The 20,294-nt window shown below is 29.5% G+C and overlaps 1 protein-coding gene across 1 annotated transcript; it reads left to right on the top strand.

Moving 5' to 3' along the window:
• The first annotated feature begins 318 nt into the window (after nt 1-318).
• On the top strand, nt 319-18,026 carry LOC100820188 (truncated transcription factor CAULIFLOWER A). The gene is made up of 9 exons (XM_006603866.3): nt 319-711; nt 828-1,022; nt 10,306-10,381; nt 11,071-11,135; nt 11,515-11,614; nt 11,971-12,012; nt 14,148-14,189; nt 14,292-14,410; nt 17,686-18,026. Exons 2-9 carry the CDS (start codon nt 838-840, stop codon nt 17,789-17,791), a joined length of 735 nt encoding a protein of 244 aa, XP_006603929.1. The 5' UTR covers nt 319-711; nt 828-837; the 3' UTR covers nt 17,792-18,026.
• Nucleotides 18,027-20,294: the final 2,268 nt, after the last annotated feature.

Raw genomic sequence — 20,294 nt, forward strand, 5'->3', positions numbered from 1 at the left:
ATAATATAATTAGTAGATAACTTTATTCCTTAAACATTTAGTCATGAATTTAATTCCTAAAATATGTATATATAAAAATCTGTTAAAAAACATTAATTTCTTAAATAAATCTTAATATTTGAAAAGATTCATCCTTAAGTTTTGGCAAATGCATATTGTGCCTCAACCTTATAAAATCATATGCAACGTACAGTTTGATAACCTATTAGCCGAAAAATAGTGGCAATTAATAACGGAATGACCAATAAGAATAGAAGTGAGAACTAAGGAGTGAGTGGCATTCACAAACACAACAAACCCGTTTCTCGTCCGCATGTTAGAACCCTGGGACCCACAACCTCGTACGGTACTGTCACCATCCGTGACATCAACGACGTGTCCCTCTCCAACAATCCCTCATCGACAACACATGTACCCGGTTCCTCCCCATCCAATGAAAAGTCGACACCGCATCGTACCATAACCCAAACCTCGTTCCACTCTCTTTCTTCGCTTTTATTTCTACCCTTTTTTAATTTTTTTTATTATTGTTTTCTCTTATCTTTTACTTTTCTTCACCATGGAAACTGGCTTCACTTTAGAACCGTTCTAGCACACCACAAAAATAGAAAGATACTCATGTTATATATGCGAATTCGTCACATAACAACACACCCCCACTTACTCTTCTCATTTCATTCTTCTTCCTTCTTTTGTCTTCCCTTAGCTTAGGTATTATACTCTATCTTTCTCTCTCTATGCTCTTCACTCACTCTAGGGTTTCCTTATTTGTGTTTGTGTGTTTCATTTGTTTATCTTATTGTGTCTTTCTTTCTTGATCGGGAAAGTTTGAAGATCATGGGGAGAGGAAGGGTTCAGCTGAAGCAGATCGAGAACAAAATCAGCCGCCAAGTGACGTTTTCCAAAAGGAGAACTGGGCTGCGAAAGAAAGCTAATGAAATCTCTGTGCTCTGTGATGCTCAAGTGGCACTGATTGTGTTCAATGCTAAAGGGAAGCTTTTTGAGTATTCTTCTGAATCCAGGTTTGTTATTTAACCACTTTGCTTCACTTTTTTTGAGTTAGACCTTATTTGTTTTATATTTCCCCTTTCTTTTTTTGTTCTTGTAACTTTTAAGTGCTTGCTTAGATTACTTGTAGCTCAGGTATTTGTTAAACCATGTATGTATTTACGTACATGATATTCTGGATTTCGCTAATCTATCCAAATCATTTATTTAATTAGATATCTTTTTTTGGTTTGTTTAATATTTTCTACCTTTTTAACTTGTTCACTAGCTTGCTTCAAAGTCAAAATAAAATAGTACTCAGGAATGTTTTAAATTGTGCGGCCGTGATTACAATTTCGTCGCAATCTTTGTGAGAAATTACAGAATAATGCAGCCGATGCTGACACTATTACCATTATGACGTGGTTTGGGTGAGTTGAAAAACTTGATGTTGCCACTGACGGTCACAGATCGTGTTTTCAAACCTTGGTGCAGTAAAAATAAATGAAATAGTAGTAGTATACAATTCCATACAATTTCCTAGTTTGTTATTGTGTTTTCATTTTAATGCATACCAGCTACCAGCTTTTGACACATCCGATTTATAATGGAACTGTGGAAGTTTTTATTATATTCGATCCTCTTGGTAAATGTTTACAGTTACTTTATAAATCTCTATGATTAAATTTCCTTTCTGGTGAAGACAGTGATTTGTTGGCTCCAACGGAAATAATAAAAGTTTGACTAATATTGGACTTGGATATATATCATGCTGAGCTCCAGTATGTAGTATTCTTGGTAGATGTGTATTTGTATTATATTATGCTGCATGTACTATGTAATTATTTGTCTTATTAGTTGTTATTCCCATATAAAATACACATAATCCACTACCAAACAAAAAACATTGACAGTACCCTAGAGCTTTCCATGCCATTTTGGCTGCTGCTAGCTGCTCCCTTAGATTTTATAACCATGTAGTGTGACTGTTTATTTTATACACCAGTAAAGAGAAGAGAAGGGCACTCAAATATTATATGGTGTAATAGTATAATTTTTGGGAAGAGAAAGTGAAGATATTGAAAAGGTTTGAGAATACAAGGGCACTCAAATATTATATATTATAAATCACATTTTTATAATATAATATTCTTTTCATCTATCTTTATCATCAATCTATAGTATTACACTTTTGTTTTTTCCTTTTCTTAATATCTCCCTAATTGTATATATGTTTTTCAAAATACAATTTCTTAACTGGAAAAGGATTCTGTACTTCCGGTTCACGAAATATGCATTAGGCATGCGGATTGAGACACTTTTTCTTACACAACCTTTTTTTTTTCTTTCTATTCTTCTGTGTGTGTCTATGTGTGTGTTAATAACGTTTTGAAATAAGCACTCCACGGATCCTGTTAGACACTCATAATTTACTATCATATATTTTATGATATTAATTTTTAAATTTTAACATATTATCATTGTAACAACTAATTATTAATTGCACCCAAATCTCCACACTCCAAAGCAAGCAAAGCAATAGCTTGCCTTTTTCTGTTAAACATTGGCTTATCCTGTTTGATATAATTGCATTATGTTTATTTTAACACTTATTCGTACAAAATATGTTTATTTTAATTTTAAGATGCAATTCACGTATGTTAATAGTGTAAGGCTGTATAAGTTATATTAGAAATTAAATATATTTATTTCTAATCTTAAACAGTTTATTAGAGTCTCTCTCCATCTCTCTCTCTCTCTATATATAAAACTAAAATTGTTTATAAGAATACATGTTCAATTCTATATCAAAACAAGATATAATTTTTTTTATAGATTTTATGAAATCTCAAAAAATCCCACTATTCAGTTATTCATTAAACATGAGAATATTAATGTATATTATATTATTTTATCGATTAGATTAAATGGCTTATATATCAAACAAAAATGGGAGTTTTGTAAAGTTAGGAATTAAATTCCTAAAGACTTAAAACTCTTCACAAGAGTCCACAACAAATCTTAGAAACATTGTTTGATTAGTATAAAATGTGTATTTGTCCCTATTTCTATACAAGCTAAGCTTCTTAAGCATTTCAACACACTTCTAGTGTAATACTTAAGCACCTCAACACACTTCTAATGTGTTCCAAGCGGTTACTAGGATATCAACAAAGTACACAATTACAAATTTTTCAATAAATTAAATTATCTGAAAACACGGTTCATGAGTCTCATGAAAGTGCTAAGCATATTGATTAAGTCAAATCACATTACTAACCACTCATAATCCAAATACTGTTTTGTAAAACAGTTTGTTTCTATTTCTATACAAGCTAAACTTCTTAAGCACTTTAACACATTTCTAGTGTAATACTTAAACACTTCAACACACTTCTAATGTGTCTCAGGTGATTATCAAGATATCATCAAAATACACAACGGTGAGTTTTTCAATAAATTACCTCAAAACATGATTCATGAGTCTCATGAAAGTGCTAAATATATTGGTTAAATCAAATCACATTACTAATCACGCGTAATCCAAATACTGTCTTGTAAAACAGTTTTTCACTCATCACTTTCTCTAATTCAAATTTGGTGGTAGTCACAAAAGTGATGCATCAAATTGATAAATACTTATACTCTTAGGGGTTAAAGTTGAAGTTTAATCAAATGTTAACTTTTTTTTTGGAATCGGTCAAAAGGATAATATATATTAATAGATGGCTATAAGATTATCCAGACAGTTACAAGAGAAAAAAAAAGTGCTTTCCCTGTTGCTGGTTATTAAATATTTGGGCAGTACATATGCCAAATATCAAAATAATTTGATTTACTAATGCATTATATGTCTATATGCAATATGCAATAAGGCATACACGCATCTTTATATAAGCTAACTCTCTATACAGTTTAGCCTTGTGAGAGCTCTTCAAGAGAAAAGAACACTTAGGGGGATCGGGGGTGTACATGTCCTCGATTGGATTGTTGCTTAGCTGTATCTGACCATGCATCAGCTAGGAAGTTTAACATACATGTCATCATAAGTAGATAGAAATGGTTAAAAAAACACGTTATATGTATTATTATTGGTGCGATGTATCTAATGTTCTTTTGGCTTCAGCTTTTTAATAAACTATTTTGTTTTAAATTTTTTATTATTTTATTCTTTAACTACTCTAAACTACCTACTAGGTTACTACACTTTTTTATAAAAAAAAATTCCTTTATCAAATTAATGATTTTAAGTTATTTAAATATTGAAGTTATTAAAAAAAATTAATAAACAACATGCACATAGTGCCTATTTTCCCACTGAACGTAGGGATGTTCATCTAATCGGATGAATCAGTCCATCTCCCCAAAACTAGCTAATATCCGGATTAGTCCTCAGGTGTGGAAACTGACCGGGGTTGAAGTTGGTATGCCAACCAAACCAAATAATTTAAATTGGTTTGATAATTAGTTCTTGTCACTTCAAATTAAAATAATTATAATTGGATGGATTATCATATTTGTCTTTTTTTTTAAAAACCCAAATCAATCCAATCATTCAAGTTTTTCAATTAATATATTTTAAACTTAGAACTTAAATTTTGTTTCAACTTATTTATTTTCTTTTTTTTCATCTATTTTAATTTTTTATGATCATATCTAATGCCATCAAATGTTTTAATTTAACCTTATTTATTATGTATTTTTTTATAAATTAAAGATATATTACAGTGATAACTATAAAAAATTAAATGTTTTAAATAAATAAATAATTAGTTATTAAAAATTAAGGCTTGCATAGATATAACATTAAATATTTATATAAAATAGGCAATAAGTGTATATAAAAAATTGAAAAAATAATAAGTTATTTTTTATTATAATCTGATGACTTGAACCAAACCAATCCAATTTTAATTGATTTGAATAAGTTAAAAAATCAAAATTTAAATTAAACCAACCTAATCAAATATAATTGTTTCGAGTTCAACTAATCCAACATGTGAAACTCCTTTAACTAGCAGAAGGCCTATTTTATGGTTCATACCACTTTGTTTTTGGTACAGGACTCCTTCTCATATATCTTTGGTAGATACTTACTGGATTCAGTATGAGTGAGTGGTAGTGCCGTTGGTGTATTGGTGGTTCAGGTGGGGAAGTTGTGGGATGAAAAATGTGCCAATACATACAATTAATGATTAATAATAACAATTATTTATTTCTCTTACTTTTACCTTAAAAAACCTTTAATATATATAAACGAACGAATGATTAATCTTGACTTTAACATAAATAATTAAAGTTAAAAATTGTTAATAATTAGGTAATTACTTAAATTAAGTTATGCACACTAATAATCAATTTCATTATTCTCGATCATTTCTTATAATAAAGAAGTTTAATTTCAATCAAAGAGTAGTTCCCTAGAGAGAAATAGATAGAGTCATAGAGAAGGTTGTTGTCTTGTAACTTAAGCTTACATTTTCAAATCATGAGAACTGTCTGTGTACAACTATATATATTCCCAAGACCCTATTAAGTAGGAGTTCATCTCGTGCACCAGGTCTCTTTTGTGAGGCTTATATTATACATAGCTTGTCTTGTCAGTGTTCCTAGGGAGTTCCTAGAAGGCATATACTCTTATTTCGTTTGTTAGTTCCTTTGGAACTAGCTACTCCCCTTTCCCTTACACAAAGTTAGAGTGAGCCAAGAGAGAGCCAGTTAGGTCTAACACAAAGGACTAGTCTAATAAAAAAAGATTAACCTTTCACAACTGATACGTCAATTGGTAATTATCAATAAAAGATCATGTGCCTGTTTGTATTTCCGTTCAGCCCAACCTGTGTTGAATTCCACCATGTGACGATCAAAACCTTAATAATTCCCACGTTGAAGCCTGCAACCAGAGATGCCAATTAATGTGGTCCTCTTAAGGAAGCTGCATATATGAATAGTAGAATACATATGTACCTATCCCTGTGGTTTCATAACACATGACAGAACTCATGAGGAAAGACTTAATTTTGATTCTCGTAGAATACAGCTTGATCGAGGAGAGATTTATAGTTTTTAGCGAAATTAAATCTCAAATAAAAAGAAAATCTTATAATAAGTCTAAAGCATTGAAATTCATGAAACTTCTAAGTCATGGAGTCAAATATTTAAGGGTGATGATAGTTGAACATTTTTTTTAACAAATACATCATATTTGTTATAAATTTATTACTTCTCTATTTTATTTTATTTTATCTCTTTAAGTATTAATTAGCATTTGGATGTTCACAAACCATTATTAATGTTTTAATTACGATAGTTAAAGAAAGAATAATGACATATGGACATCCGTATATTACAAACACCTATTTTTCATTTGCTCAAATCATATTTTCTATTATACTTACATTTTTCTTTCTTTTCCTCCTAAGGTGTTGTAGCACGGTCTTTGCATCTTTATCCTTAAAAAAGTATGCAACTAATTAACATAGTGTGATATAGTTTATGAATATTTTTATCTCTTATAAACATATGACCAAGGATTTGATAACAGGTTAATGCATATGGAAAAATATCTATAGCAAGTTGTCAAATTCTTAAATACTTGGCTCCTAGTCGACGAATACTAGTTTACCAAAAAAAAAATGCATGATAGTCTTAGTCTTTAGGAAGCTTCATAAGGACTGTGGAGGGGCATCTCTCTGCTAAGCCATCAGGTCCTTGCATCTGTCCATGTTTAAGACAATGCGTTGTTGTGTTGTGAACTTCTTTCTGCATGCACAGGGTCCTCTCTCTGGCTCTGCTAAGAGGTGTTTGTGTTTAACCTTTGTGGTGTTTCAGACACTGCATTATTGGCAGGTCGAGGATCTTTGGATATTGGGAGAGACTTTACTGTTCCAACACTGTTTCCCTCCACTTATATGGCAGGGGCAGGTTTCCTTGCATGTTAGAAGCCGTCATTTAATCATATTCGTACCATGACTAGGGATAAGTGAAAATAAAATCAAAAGTAATGATATATAGTTTTTATTTTTTTACAGTAGTATATAAATCAAATACCTTGTTAATATCTATAATATTTTTTAGTAATGTTATATGAATCACAGATTACAATGATGTTAATATTTGGACATATACAAATTATAAATATTCTGTCAATGTTTTCATTTTTCTTGTATCTTCCTATCATATTACACCATCAATTATGTCAACTATTTATTTATCTTCTCTTTTAATCCCTCTTAAAATGTTGGGAAGTCATTTTCTTTATTATGAACACCTTATTAATATTTATTATCTCTATTTTTTATTTCATATTATTTATTATTTATATATTTATTTTCTTTTTCACTTTAAGTGTCAAATAAGAGGTAGGTGTCTATGAATCATTTTAATTTCTTTTATCATCTCGTTTTACATCATTATATCACATATACCATATTAAGGGAGTTAAATTCCATTGGTTGAGTTATGTGTGAATTTTTGTAAAAACTATAATATTAGAGTTTGACTCCTTTTAATAAAAAAAAAAATTGCCTATATCATACATTTATACTTACACTTTTTTCTCTCCTCTTTCTTAGTCTAAGTATTTCTTATTCTTTAAGTGTTAAATAGCTAGGGTGCCCATTGATAATTTTTTTTCATAAAAGAGAGAAGAGAATATGCTAGTTATGCAACTATATTTTAGTAGAACATTTTGTAAGAAAAAAGAGAAAATTACGCAAAAGCTATTTGATATGAAGATGGAAAGGAAAAAAAAATAGTGTTCTAAGTAATATGGTGAAAAGTATTGTATGAATAGTATAGTCGAAAAAAAAAATTATATCAGACTAAATTATACTTAATGATCTTTTAGCTTATTTTTAAGATTCAGTTTGATATTTTTTCTTTTTAAAAAATCATTTTGGTCATTTATATTATAACTAAATTTGGATCAATTTAGTCATTTAAAATGATTGATAATATTTTTATTTTGAGACAATTTTTTTTTTACTTATTTAAAATATAAAATTTATTCTATTAGATTCACCTATATGAAAATTATGAATCCCATACAAATGACATTTGAACCATAAAATTAAGGTCAAACATAATTGCGTGAAAAATAAATCTTATGAAAAATTGAAAAGAAAATTATATTAAATTTTTAATTTTTCAATTGCTCATTAAACTTATTTTAAGTTATTTTTATTATGTTTATGATCTATTTGTTTGAACATTGTTAGATTCTAAATTTTTATGTATATAAGTATAATTAGATAATTTTGATTACATCTTGAATGAGTTAAGAAATGATTCAAAATCGTAGCTCAAAATAAAAAACAATCATTACTCGGAAAGACTAAATTGATAAAAATTTAAAAGATAAAGAACAAAAATAAATTTTATAAATAGGATAAAAGATAAAATAAAGTAAAATTTAGCCATTATATAATTTATATAATATTTTTAATACTATTTTCTTAATATTTTTCTATCATATTAATTATTTTATGTCACCTTTATTAATTTTGTTTCTATTTGGTTCTTAATTAAAAAACAGCATATGGATTTACTATATAAATACAATTTCTCAAAATGAATTATACCTTCAATATAGGAAGAAAATAATTGAGTAGATAAATCAATTACCCTGAGATTAACTTAATCAAATGTCCGGGTTTAAATATTAAGTATACAATTGTGTTAAATTTTTGGACAAAGAACTTTGCTGCGCACAAAGGAAGCGGATGAATAGGAATGACTGGTGTAATATCACTCTAGGTTTTATAAGCCAGAACTTAATTTGTTTAGAAGTCTGTTTTTAAGAATTGGTCTTGCCTTTTTTTTTAAAAAAAAAAATTCTAGCCTAACCAAAAAACTTATTTAAAAACTCACTTTATTGTAAAATATATTAAATAAAGATACAAATATACAACTCAAAAAGTAAATGGGTTTGACTTGTATGTAAAAACTAGGAATTTTATTTGTGCTAAACCTCCATATCTTAGTGGAAGAAATATATTCTTATCATCATCAATTTGGTGAAAGGATTTATGTTATGGCCGATGGCTAAAATAGTGCTTCAGATTGGTTTTGCTGAGTTGAAAAGAAAGATAATCAAGGTATGGGAACAATACTAAATTCGGTGGATGTGTGGTTATATACAGATTAAGTTTAATGAAGTGTTTTCCGACATTATTCATAATTTTCAAGGATTAAAATGCTCTGATTACAGATTTGGCCAAGTGATAAGATGATATGCTTGGTTTTTGACATCGAGTAGAGAAGATAACTTGCTCTTTGGGAGAAAACACTACTACAAAAGCAATATTTAACATTGTTAGATCTATATCTGTTGTTAAACAATCGATCCATGTAAAATAAAATATGGTGACATTTTTCTTAATCAACAATATATATATAAACCATATAAAGATAGATCACAAAAAGGATCTAACTTAATAAATTTAAACCAATATTAAAATACATTCCAGACACATCTCTTTGCTAGAGTTATTGCTACTTTACACTTATTTTTTGTTTCATCTAACTTTTTTATATTTCTCATTACATTATTTATCATATTCATTAATTCCTCTCTTCCTTAATTTTTTTTTCTATCTGTCTTTCTTGCACTCGTGTATATATATATATATATATATCCCAAAAATGAACTGTAGTTGCTCATTTTCCATTTTTCCATGCCATCATGTGATCCAATAGGCATCTAATACTTTTGTCTAGGTGTTTTGTGTACGAAATATAGTCAGCTACGGAGCTACCCGCTATATTGAGTGAAACATATTTGGTAGAAGCACCAAGGTACACTTGGTCTAAAGTTGCAGTTGCAGCATGTTGGGAATAGCCTTTTGTTTTATATTGAGTGAAACATATTTGATAGAAGCAAAAAAATATATTTGGTAGAAGCAATAAGCTAGGTATAATTGGTCAAAGTTGTAAAATATTCGGAATATCCCTTAGTTTTATAGGCTGAACTGGCAGGTTAACTGGAAGGTACAGTGCCAGCTAGCTTAGATGACCAAGTAATGGGTTTTTCTAATTATGCTAAGCTGAGGGCACCAAAGGCTCAATTAATATATTTTTTCCCATATATATGAATGGCAAACTTCTATATGGCCATGGAATGATTTGGAAAAGACAAAATATCTTCAAAATAAAACAAATTATGTGGTCACAATTCCTCTAATATACCTTCAGTTCTTTTTGGCTACTTAGCATATACATACAACATCTTATAAAGCTACATATTATTTTTATTTATTTTGTTGTAATTATATAGTCAATAGAATAATAAAGTTTAGCTACTTTGTTGTGTAACAGCATGGAAAACGTCCTGGAACGATATGAGAGACATACTCATATAGGGAAACTTGTTGGAGATGGTGATGAATCACAGGTATCTCTTCAGTCCTAGCTTTACTAATATCTATGCCAACTTAATAATGCATCACCAAAGACCATTTAATGATGAACTAAAATCTCGTTCACTACTAGGCCATGAATTTCCCTCTAAACCTCCAATCAATGTACCAAAACAAAGTGAGGGCCAGCAATTCAATGAAAACAAAGAAAAAGGACTTGATTCCTATTACATACATGGTGAATGTGAAATACTAATGCCAAAAATTTTATATGTATTCACACTTCATAGAAACTTTATAAATAGATTTATTTTTTCACTCAGTGAAGGAGCAGAAACAAACAGAATCTCAGCTAAAAAAACCATTCGTCTTATATACTTCTGGTGATATTAAAAAGCAAAGTGTCAAAAAAATTGATAAAAACGATATAAATAACACTAACAGAATATTTGGCTTTACGTCATTTTTTGATGGACGTGCATATTTGACTCAGAAGCTACATTTTGTAGGGTTGGATGCACGTCAATATGTAATGAATAAGTTTCCAAACAAGTACTAAGAGTATGAAAAAAAAGTGTTCTAAATTACACAAAAATAGCAATTAAATATCAAAAAATTTATGATTATTGGTTTTCAAAAATAGGCTCAAGTTAGTTCCAAGCTAGTGTTCGTTTATATATACATATTCTCATATCAATAGCAATTAAATATCATTTTATTGTAGGGAAACTGGTCCTTACAATGCTTCAAGCTCACCGGCAAAGTTGAAGTCTTAGAGAGGAACTTGAGGTATACTTGATATTTCAATATAAACATAACAATTACTTTAATTTGAGCTATGTTGGTTGCACAACAGAGAATTATAACTTTCACCCGATATAGATGGTTTTGTCGACAGTTTTCTTTGGCCATAAAAAATGTGTTTGAGGGTGTGTTTTATTGAACACAAGTGCACATCACATGGCTGGGTTTAGGATAAATTATTATATGGTTTAAGATTGTTAGGTGTCCATGGCCAGTTTTCTGAAGTGATATAATCAAAATTTTCAATTTACAAGACCATGTAATAATATTTAGTAATTTCTCTGGTTTTAGATGCTTCAAAACCATTTATTTTTATGTAATTTAATAATTAGAATTAGCTTATAATTAACATGTTCAAATATAGGAACTTTGTGGGAGAAGATCTGGATCCCTTAAACTTGAGAGAGCTTCAGAGTCTAGAGCATCAGCTTGAGACAGCTATAAAGCGCATCCGAACTAGAAAGGTGAAAGATTAATGCGTTATCATTTGGGATAATACTTATCATACATATACATTTTGTTCCATATATCTAACTACTCCAATATCACTTTTTTCTTTATCTTTCTAATTTTTCTATTAAATCACCTACATTTCTATCAATTTCTTTCTTTACTTTTTTTTCTTTTCTCTCTATGTCTCTCATATTTCTCCAATCTACCCTAAAATGGATTGGATGAATATCACTACTCTACCATTTGCAAGAAATAAGAAAAAAAAAACAAACGGAGAAAATGCATTCTGAAAATTAAATTAGAATTAGCATATATAACATTTTTTTCCAGGTAATCTTCAATTGACCGATCATTATGATTCCTGCAGAACCAAGTTATGAATGAATCCATCTCAGATCTGCAGAAAAAGGTAACGGGTTGGGGACTGGGGGATTTCCTATTGGATATTGGCGTGTGCAATACATTGCAATATAGATACATATAGGCACATTAACATTAAACAGCATCGGAATCATAAATAACTATATGCATGCAGATAACTAGATATTGTTCATGTATTTGCGCATTAATGTTGTGTATGTGTAGATTTTAAATATTAATAAAACTTTTATATATCTATATACTTGTGCTATTACTTACTATCCGTTCTATAATAATGATGAAAAAATTTAACCTAAAATAATTATTATTTTAATTTTTTAATGTAACATTAATTATTATTTTTTATTTATATTTTTCATATTATATGTAGTATTAATGATATGGATTATAAAAATTAAGAATGATTTAATGGTAATAAGGTTAATTTTGTAAAATTGATATCTTATTTATTTATTTATTTATTTTTCTTGATGTTTATAAAATAATTTAGGATAAAAATTATAATGGGACGAAAGAAGTAGTAAATTAATAAATTTTTTTGCCTTATAAATATAGATAAAACCTAGACAGTTCCTTATATCTTTTTAGTAGTGTTCTCTAATCATAATTCAAATTTTACTTCAGTAATCTGCTATATTAAAGTTTGCATTAAAGGTTAACATGAATTATTGAGATGAAACTTCATTTTTGGAGAACAATACCAAAAATATATTAAGAAACTGTATTTAATTTTTTTAAAATATTTGTTCTTGTATTTGTAAGTGCATTAATTAATTGTATATTGAGAGATGGTTGAGAAAGGGAATGCTGAACTGAGATAGCAAGAGATTTAATGATGCTTCATTTTTTGTTAACATCAAGTCTAACTAAGAAGCCAGAAAATGATTTCTACTCTTTCTTTACCATAATCTTAATAGCTAAAAATTTCCTTATGGCAGTGCATTTCTAGGGTCGTCTAAATGTAAAGGAGAAAATGGTTGATCATACAAATTTATTTTATTTCTTGGATCATGATTTTCTTGAAGTATATATATTTCTTTAAGTTGGTTGGAGGCTACAAACGATTTTGTTAATTTGAGTAAAGTTCTTGTTGGAAGAAATGTAAACTTACCCCCTATTTTACCTATTTTAGAGTGTATTAAAGTAGAAAGAAGAAAGAAAGAAAAAATAGAGAGAAAAAACTATAGATATAGTGAGGATAAAAAGAAAAAGATAGGAAGAAAATGAACTTGAAAAATTTGAAGAGAAAGCGGTCAAATATCGAATTTCGTAGGGTTGTTTTTAATTATTATATCCTATAAGCAAGCTGGTACGTAGGTACGATATACAATATGACATTGAGTTTCATGTGAACTGACGTTAAGGTCACATCTTCAAAGACATATGTACTAGTTTGATTTGAACTTCAACTTATGGCATAATTTCATAAAGTTTGTTTTCTACTTTGATTCTTTGACTTTATTTTGATACTAAAGTTTGTTAAATTAATTTCTGCCTGTGATCGAAGTGCAGTTAGTTTCCTTTGATTGCAAGATTTATGTAGAAATACAATTAGGAACAAAATATTTCTGCCAAAAAAGGGAATAAAAATATAAATTTCTGGTGTTGTAAAAAAGATTAAATTAAAAATCAATTTGCTCCCTCCACCTAATTAAAACTATTTCTCATTTTAGTTAAGTGGTTACATGAAAAGATGTTGACAAATTGATGTCAGCCGTGCGCTTGTCAAAGTTACAGCAATATTATATTTGGTGTCTATCAATCTATAAAAAAAATGTCTAGATTTTTTGTTTTTGCCCTTTGTCAAAGTTATAATGGTTTGTAGATTCAATTCTCATACTTGGTACCATTTTTCGTTTGTTCATACATAAAATTTACACTTCACTTTAGTCCATATATAGGTAAAATATTCTACATTTTTATACATTAATTTTTTTTGTTTTGATAAAGAAAAATCTAACTCTGATATGACTTTAATTAATAAGTGGTAGGGATTAATTTGTAAACAATTGTTCAAGTGGAGATCAAAATGTGAAGTTTATTTATGTAGGGAATAAAATGGAAAACAATGTTAGGTTATTGGATAGTGACTAAATTCATACTTTAAAGTTTAATCTATAAAAATACCTCTATCTATATAAATCTTCGGTCTTCATGTGACAGGCAAGGCAATTGCAAGAGCAAAATGGCATCCTTACAAAGAAGGTAGAAGCCACATGTGCCTCTCTAATCTATCAGTCTTCTAGACAACAAAGGATAAGGAAAAAAGAATAAAATATAATTAACTTTTGTTACATTTGTAAATAGATTAAGGAGAAAGGGAAGGAAGTGGTTGAACGTCCACACTGCGGACCAGAAACCTTAGGTCTAACTTGTCCTCCAGAGCTACAACGACAGCAAAGAGTATTTCCTTCTTTAACACTCTGGTATTTATCTCATCTCATCTCTCTTCAATATTTTAAAAATGGGTATTGAACTGCAAAGTTGAAATGTCTATAGCTTAAATATTTATATTTCAGTCAGAGATCAACCACACAGGTTTAGGAATTGGTATAATTGATTTTGATGAAATTGATTTTGAATCATTGAATGTGATTAAAATGTATGTCTAATTTGATCTGAATCACTTATTTGTATTCAAATGTGTTTGCATTTGAAACTGCGAAAATTGATTTTGTAGCATTTAAAACAAATAGGAACTTAACTGGTTTGACCAATCCAACTATATGATTCAATAGTTTTTCCGGTTCAATTTTGTATAAGATTTTAAAATATTGGAAGTAACATTTTAGTTTTCACACTCTAGGAGAGGCTGAAGATTTTAATGTAAAAATTACAGAAGATAAAGATAGTGTTAACCTAACCAAAAATTATATACCTTTTTAAAAATTGTTTTAGGAATTAACACCTAACCGTGAGGTGCATTTTTTAAAATGAGACGTGAGATTATGACTATTAATTAAGTTAATGAAATATATTTTAAGAGTTTAATGTTATTCATACATAATAGTTAGTGCATCACAATGTAAAAATTCTAATGCCTGCACTATTTAGTATTTACTCATATTTTAATAACTTCATAATTTATTATGCACACGAATGTATTGTGTTTTTTTTTTGTCCGAAAAAAAAGAGAATATAGTAACAGTGGGTACGAGCCTACAAGGGATACCACCACATCTCATTGACATAATAGCCTGAAGCCAAAATTCATCACCCTTTCATCTTCCAGTATACTTATTATATCAATGCTATTGTATACCCAATTCAGTTCATTACATGGACTTTGTTAAATATCTAATCATTATGTAGTTCTGTATAGCTAATATTTAGGTATCCTGTGCATATTATATCCTTAATTGTTGCATTCATATGATTATAAATAAACCAACATGTGTGTGGTACATGCTATAAGTAGTTTAGGTTTCAAATCCTCTTTTCTTTTTTTTTCCCCTCCGTGGCGTCCTTTTCTCATTCGTGTGAACAGTACCACACCTGCTGCAAGGGCTTAAACACAGAAAATCAGTACAACAAAAAACTGTAACAGCTAGCCATACTTGTACAGTTGTACTCCTAGACTCCTAGTATATATGTGACATTAAATCCATATAATGGTGTTGGTTTCCTATAATCCATTTAGACATTACAAAGGAAGTATAGTCCAATCATAAAAAGAGAAAGTAATAAAATTCTTCATCCTTTATGATAACCATGACACTTTAACTATTCAGGAATTCATTTCTAAAATTAATATTGTTCCTATGAATCCAAAGTTACTATATAACCGCAAACCACACAACCCTCCACGCCATAGAATTTCTTTTCCCCCAAAACCCCTGAATGTTGCAAAAAGTGGTGTTTAGGATCCATGTGCTACTCCTAGCCACTCACATCACAGCATTGGTTCCGATAAAAAAAAGAAAACCTTGCATGCAAACATAATATGTTGTGTACATGAGTTGTCTTGTTCTTCCACCCAAATGGTTCGTTTCCTCAAATTATCTTTTGTTTGTATTTTGTTGATCACCATATTCTCCAAGCAAAAGCTGAAACATTACTTAGTACCAGAGTTTGCCAAAGGCACCTGAAAAAGTATGTATCAGCATTAACATTACTTTGTTGCAGCAAACACAGTATGCTGAGTTGACAGAATATTCCCCTACAGAGCTCCCTTTCCAAATCCGTATATCAATGCAATGTTGTCTCATCTGCACACTATTTACATCCTCCATGAATTTTTTTCAGCTTAGGTTTTTTCCACTCGAACCATTCCCTCTTGCACCTAAAATCCCACTTCCAATCTCATTCCCCATCTAACCAATTCCTTATCTCCTCTACAAGACTTTCTTTTTAACTACCGTAATTAGAAGCTATAGTTTTTTAGTGAACCCAAAGTATTCTCACAAACTTCAGTCAAGGACTGATCATAAAACTAATTTTCAATATGAGACTTAGTCTCAGTTAAAGCTTCTCACCCTTCTCCAAGAATATATTGTGTGAGTTGTCAACTGAATTACACGTATTGGTTCTCCATATGACATGCTTGTTGCTCCAAATTTAGAAAAACCATACCCTTTTGTGCATGTTAGACAAACTATCCTCAACTATCCACTTATGATGTGAAAACCCAGTTGTACATGAATGTATTGTTTAGTAATTTAAACTGATGATTTTTCAAATAGTGGTTGTGACTCTTCATTTCACACCCTTTTACAGTGAAGCCTTTAGAAGAGCAAAATTTAAAAAGAAAACTTTTTACTTGCATCCTTGCTAGCTAATACGAGTATGCATGCGAGTCTAATAATGTAAATGACAAAAGCAAGCAAAACCAGTGCCGTGGTGATTGTCCAAATGTAATTTTCAGAACCTATAGATATGCAGAAGTTCATAATTTTGATTATTTTAATGATGTATTGCCACATAATTTAGTGTAAAAAAATTTACACGATAATGAAATAAAGACATAACTTTACACATTCAAAAAAACAGAAAAACATAAATTTACACATAATTAGATTCTTAATTTCTACATAACGGAAACTAAAAAGGCTGGAAGAACTTGTTAGATTCGAGTATATAACACACTTGTCAGCTGCATAATATCCCTTACAGATCTCATTTCTCTTTTGCTAGAAACAATATGTTAAATTTTTTAGTACTTGTTTGATTTTTATACATCAGTGTACATACACTAACAATCAATTAGAAATCATGGGTATATTATTAAGATAAATAATATAAAAGTGAACAAAGTTATTATATATGATAATTTTTTATTAAATAATTATATGAACTCTTTACGAAAATTGTAAAAAATTGTTATTTCTCTTTGGCTAGAACATGTGTTAAATTGTTGATAAGTTTGATTTTTTATGCATTAGTGTAAATAATTTTACATTATCAATTAATTAAAAATCATGAAAAGTATAACTTTTAAGATAATAATATAAAAGTTAACAAATTTATTATAATTAAATTATAATTTGTGATTAAATAATATTATTATAAATGGAAATGAATTAAATTACCAAAGTAGCTATATATGAAAGGACTTCACACACCTACACATGCATTATTATGGCAGAGTCCACACCATAATGAGAAGCAGAAGCCTATAGCTAGCTAGGACAATTATATCTTATCATTCGTACATATACACATTCTTGTTTAAGATGATAAAAAAAGTGTCAAAATGATGCAGTGAGACTTTACAAGCAGGGCATCTGGAGGAAGTTGTTGAAGCACGAACGGTTCCTACTGCCAGCACTCACATCCCACCATGGATGCTGCATCCATTTACAAGATAAATCTGCATGTGACACGTTATGTTTGTGACACATGTGATGAATGTTAGAAGCATAAGTTATATATCTCTATATGTCAAAAACTTAATGTTATATAGCTAAGTGTTAAGTTTGATAACTGCTCATCCTTGTAAGTACTACATGGTGCAAGAGTGCAAGTGATTCTTGCATGCAAATGTCAACTACATTTATTATGAATCAATATTAATAATAGAAACATGTAGTTATTTTTGACAAATAATGAAGGGTGGAACTTAAATAATTAAGAAAATTCCTAATCAACTAGTCATGAGTGCACAAATAAAATGATACACTGTAAGGAAATGCAAAGATCAATATGTTCTCATTGAAGTAAAATCCCATGCACACACCAGAAGGATGAAGGTGTTGTTTACTTTTATATAGAAAGACCTTTTCTATTTACATTTTTTTTAGGTTTTCTTTAATTTGTATCAGAAACAGTAAAAATAACTTTATTATTTTCAGTTTTCATTTTATTTTACTTTGTGTTATATAAACGTTTGAAAAATGGAAAATAAAGTGAAAAAAATATTTATTAAATCAAATTGTTATTTAAATTTAATTTCCTGGAAGGTCAATTTTCATTGAAATGGAAGTGGACATCAATTTTTTTTCTTATTCTTTTTGGATAGATTAGTTTAAAAAGATCAGTTTCTTTCACTACTTACCCCTTCCCAACCACCCGGCACCCTCTTCAAATCCTAGGTCCTTTGTTGCTGGTGAAGATTGGAAGGAGAAAGGCCAATAACGAAACAGAAACCCAATAAAACTAATGGTCAAATATTCCATTTGGAACGACACTATAAGAGAAGGGAGGCTTAAAAGGAAATAAAGCTACTATTTGACCAAAGCAGTATATGGAGCAAGGGAAACCGTCCTTACCCAGGTTAAGATAGAAGTTAAGATACATTAGACCATTTACAAAGTTCAAAATGGAGAGGTTTAGTAACTTAATCAGAGGGCTGAGGTGAGTAGTTTTTTTTATTACATAAAAGTTTAGATGAGGTGGATTGAGTCAGAAAAGATTCAACAAGTTGTATTTACTAAGTTTTCACATTGACGGTAAGAATTTAACACATGTCCTTTTGAGATGAGTGTTTTAACAATTGGGTCAATCTTTGTTGGTTGAAGTGAGTAGTTTGAAAAGTGATATTTTTTTCCTTTCTTTTAAAAAAAAGAAAATAATTTTTGAAAACAGAAAATGTACCAACCTATTATTCTTTTCGAGCCATTATAATTGTAATTAATATAATTTTATACATATTTGTATACAACAAAGGAAAAAAAATCCAAAACAAGAAATAAACATGATTGATGTAACATAAAGAAATAAAAAAAAATGTTATAAAAAATAAAAACTGTACTGTAAATAATATAACTCCTTTTTCGGATGGAGAATCAGTCAAAGACAGTGAGTTGTGATTACTATTTTGTTAAGGAATATAAGGTCTGCATATCTTAGAAAAGAAAGAAAAGATACACAATCTCTTTTTAAAATTGAGAACTTTTTTTGAGATACATGCAGTTTTACATTTTATTTTATACATTTGATTAATTTAGAGAAATCAAATTCAATTTATTAGATATGATGTTGTTAATTTTTGTAATTCTTTTAAGAGATTTTTCAAAATTATTTTCTTATCCTAATTTTAGAGTGGTCTTTGTCTAGTCTAGACTCGGAATCCAAAGGATACATTATATTTTGACCTTTTAATAAAAGAGAGTTTGATTAATAGTGTAAATACAATTTCATAAAGTTGATTTATTTTATAATTTTAGATTTTGGTACATGTGAAAAATCTAATGCTTTATGAGACTTTGGACTTTTTTTTATTAGATTTCAATGTCTATATATTATATTTGCAAAAGGAAGTCGTTGTTTAACATAGATATTTTGGAAGAGACCCAACACCGAAGCCTTCGATATATTTTGCTGATTCAACTTACCTTCAAGAAAGGCTAGGAGTGGAAATTTCAATAATTTCAATTCGTTTCCACAATATTTTTTTCCCTGAATGTGTTATTCCATTATTTCCATATGACAAAGGCTTTATATTAATTATAATTTATAAGGCAGTAACATGGGTACGTGGAATCCAAAACAGGAATTTGGTCATCTAAGGCTGGACTGGACTTCTCCCAAATGGTTGGACTCTACATTAGACTTGTTGCATTTGTTATCTAAGGTTTGATTGTATGTATTTGAATCCTGTACCTCTCATGTTGTATCCTGCACTTCTCAAAAATATTTGAAAGATTAAAGTATCCTAACACCTCCATCAAACTAATCACAGTCCTAACACCTGCGATGACACCTTCCTCACAAGCATACTCTTGCGAAGACACCTCCTTCAAACGCTACGGCAGTGACCTTATCCTTCACATAGTGCCACCCCCTTCACCCTCCCATGTTGGCAACAACCTTGTCATTCATTGCATTAATCCCTACACCCTCCTCACGACGCCGCACCACCACCTTCCCCCT

The sequence above is a fragment of the Glycine max genome, chromosome 19 (genome assembly GCF_000004515.6).
Source record: "Glycine max cultivar Williams 82 chromosome 19, Glycine_max_v4.0, whole genome shotgun sequence".
In the NCBI taxonomy this organism is placed as follows: domain Eukaryota; kingdom Viridiplantae; phylum Streptophyta; class Magnoliopsida; order Fabales; family Fabaceae; genus Glycine; species Glycine max.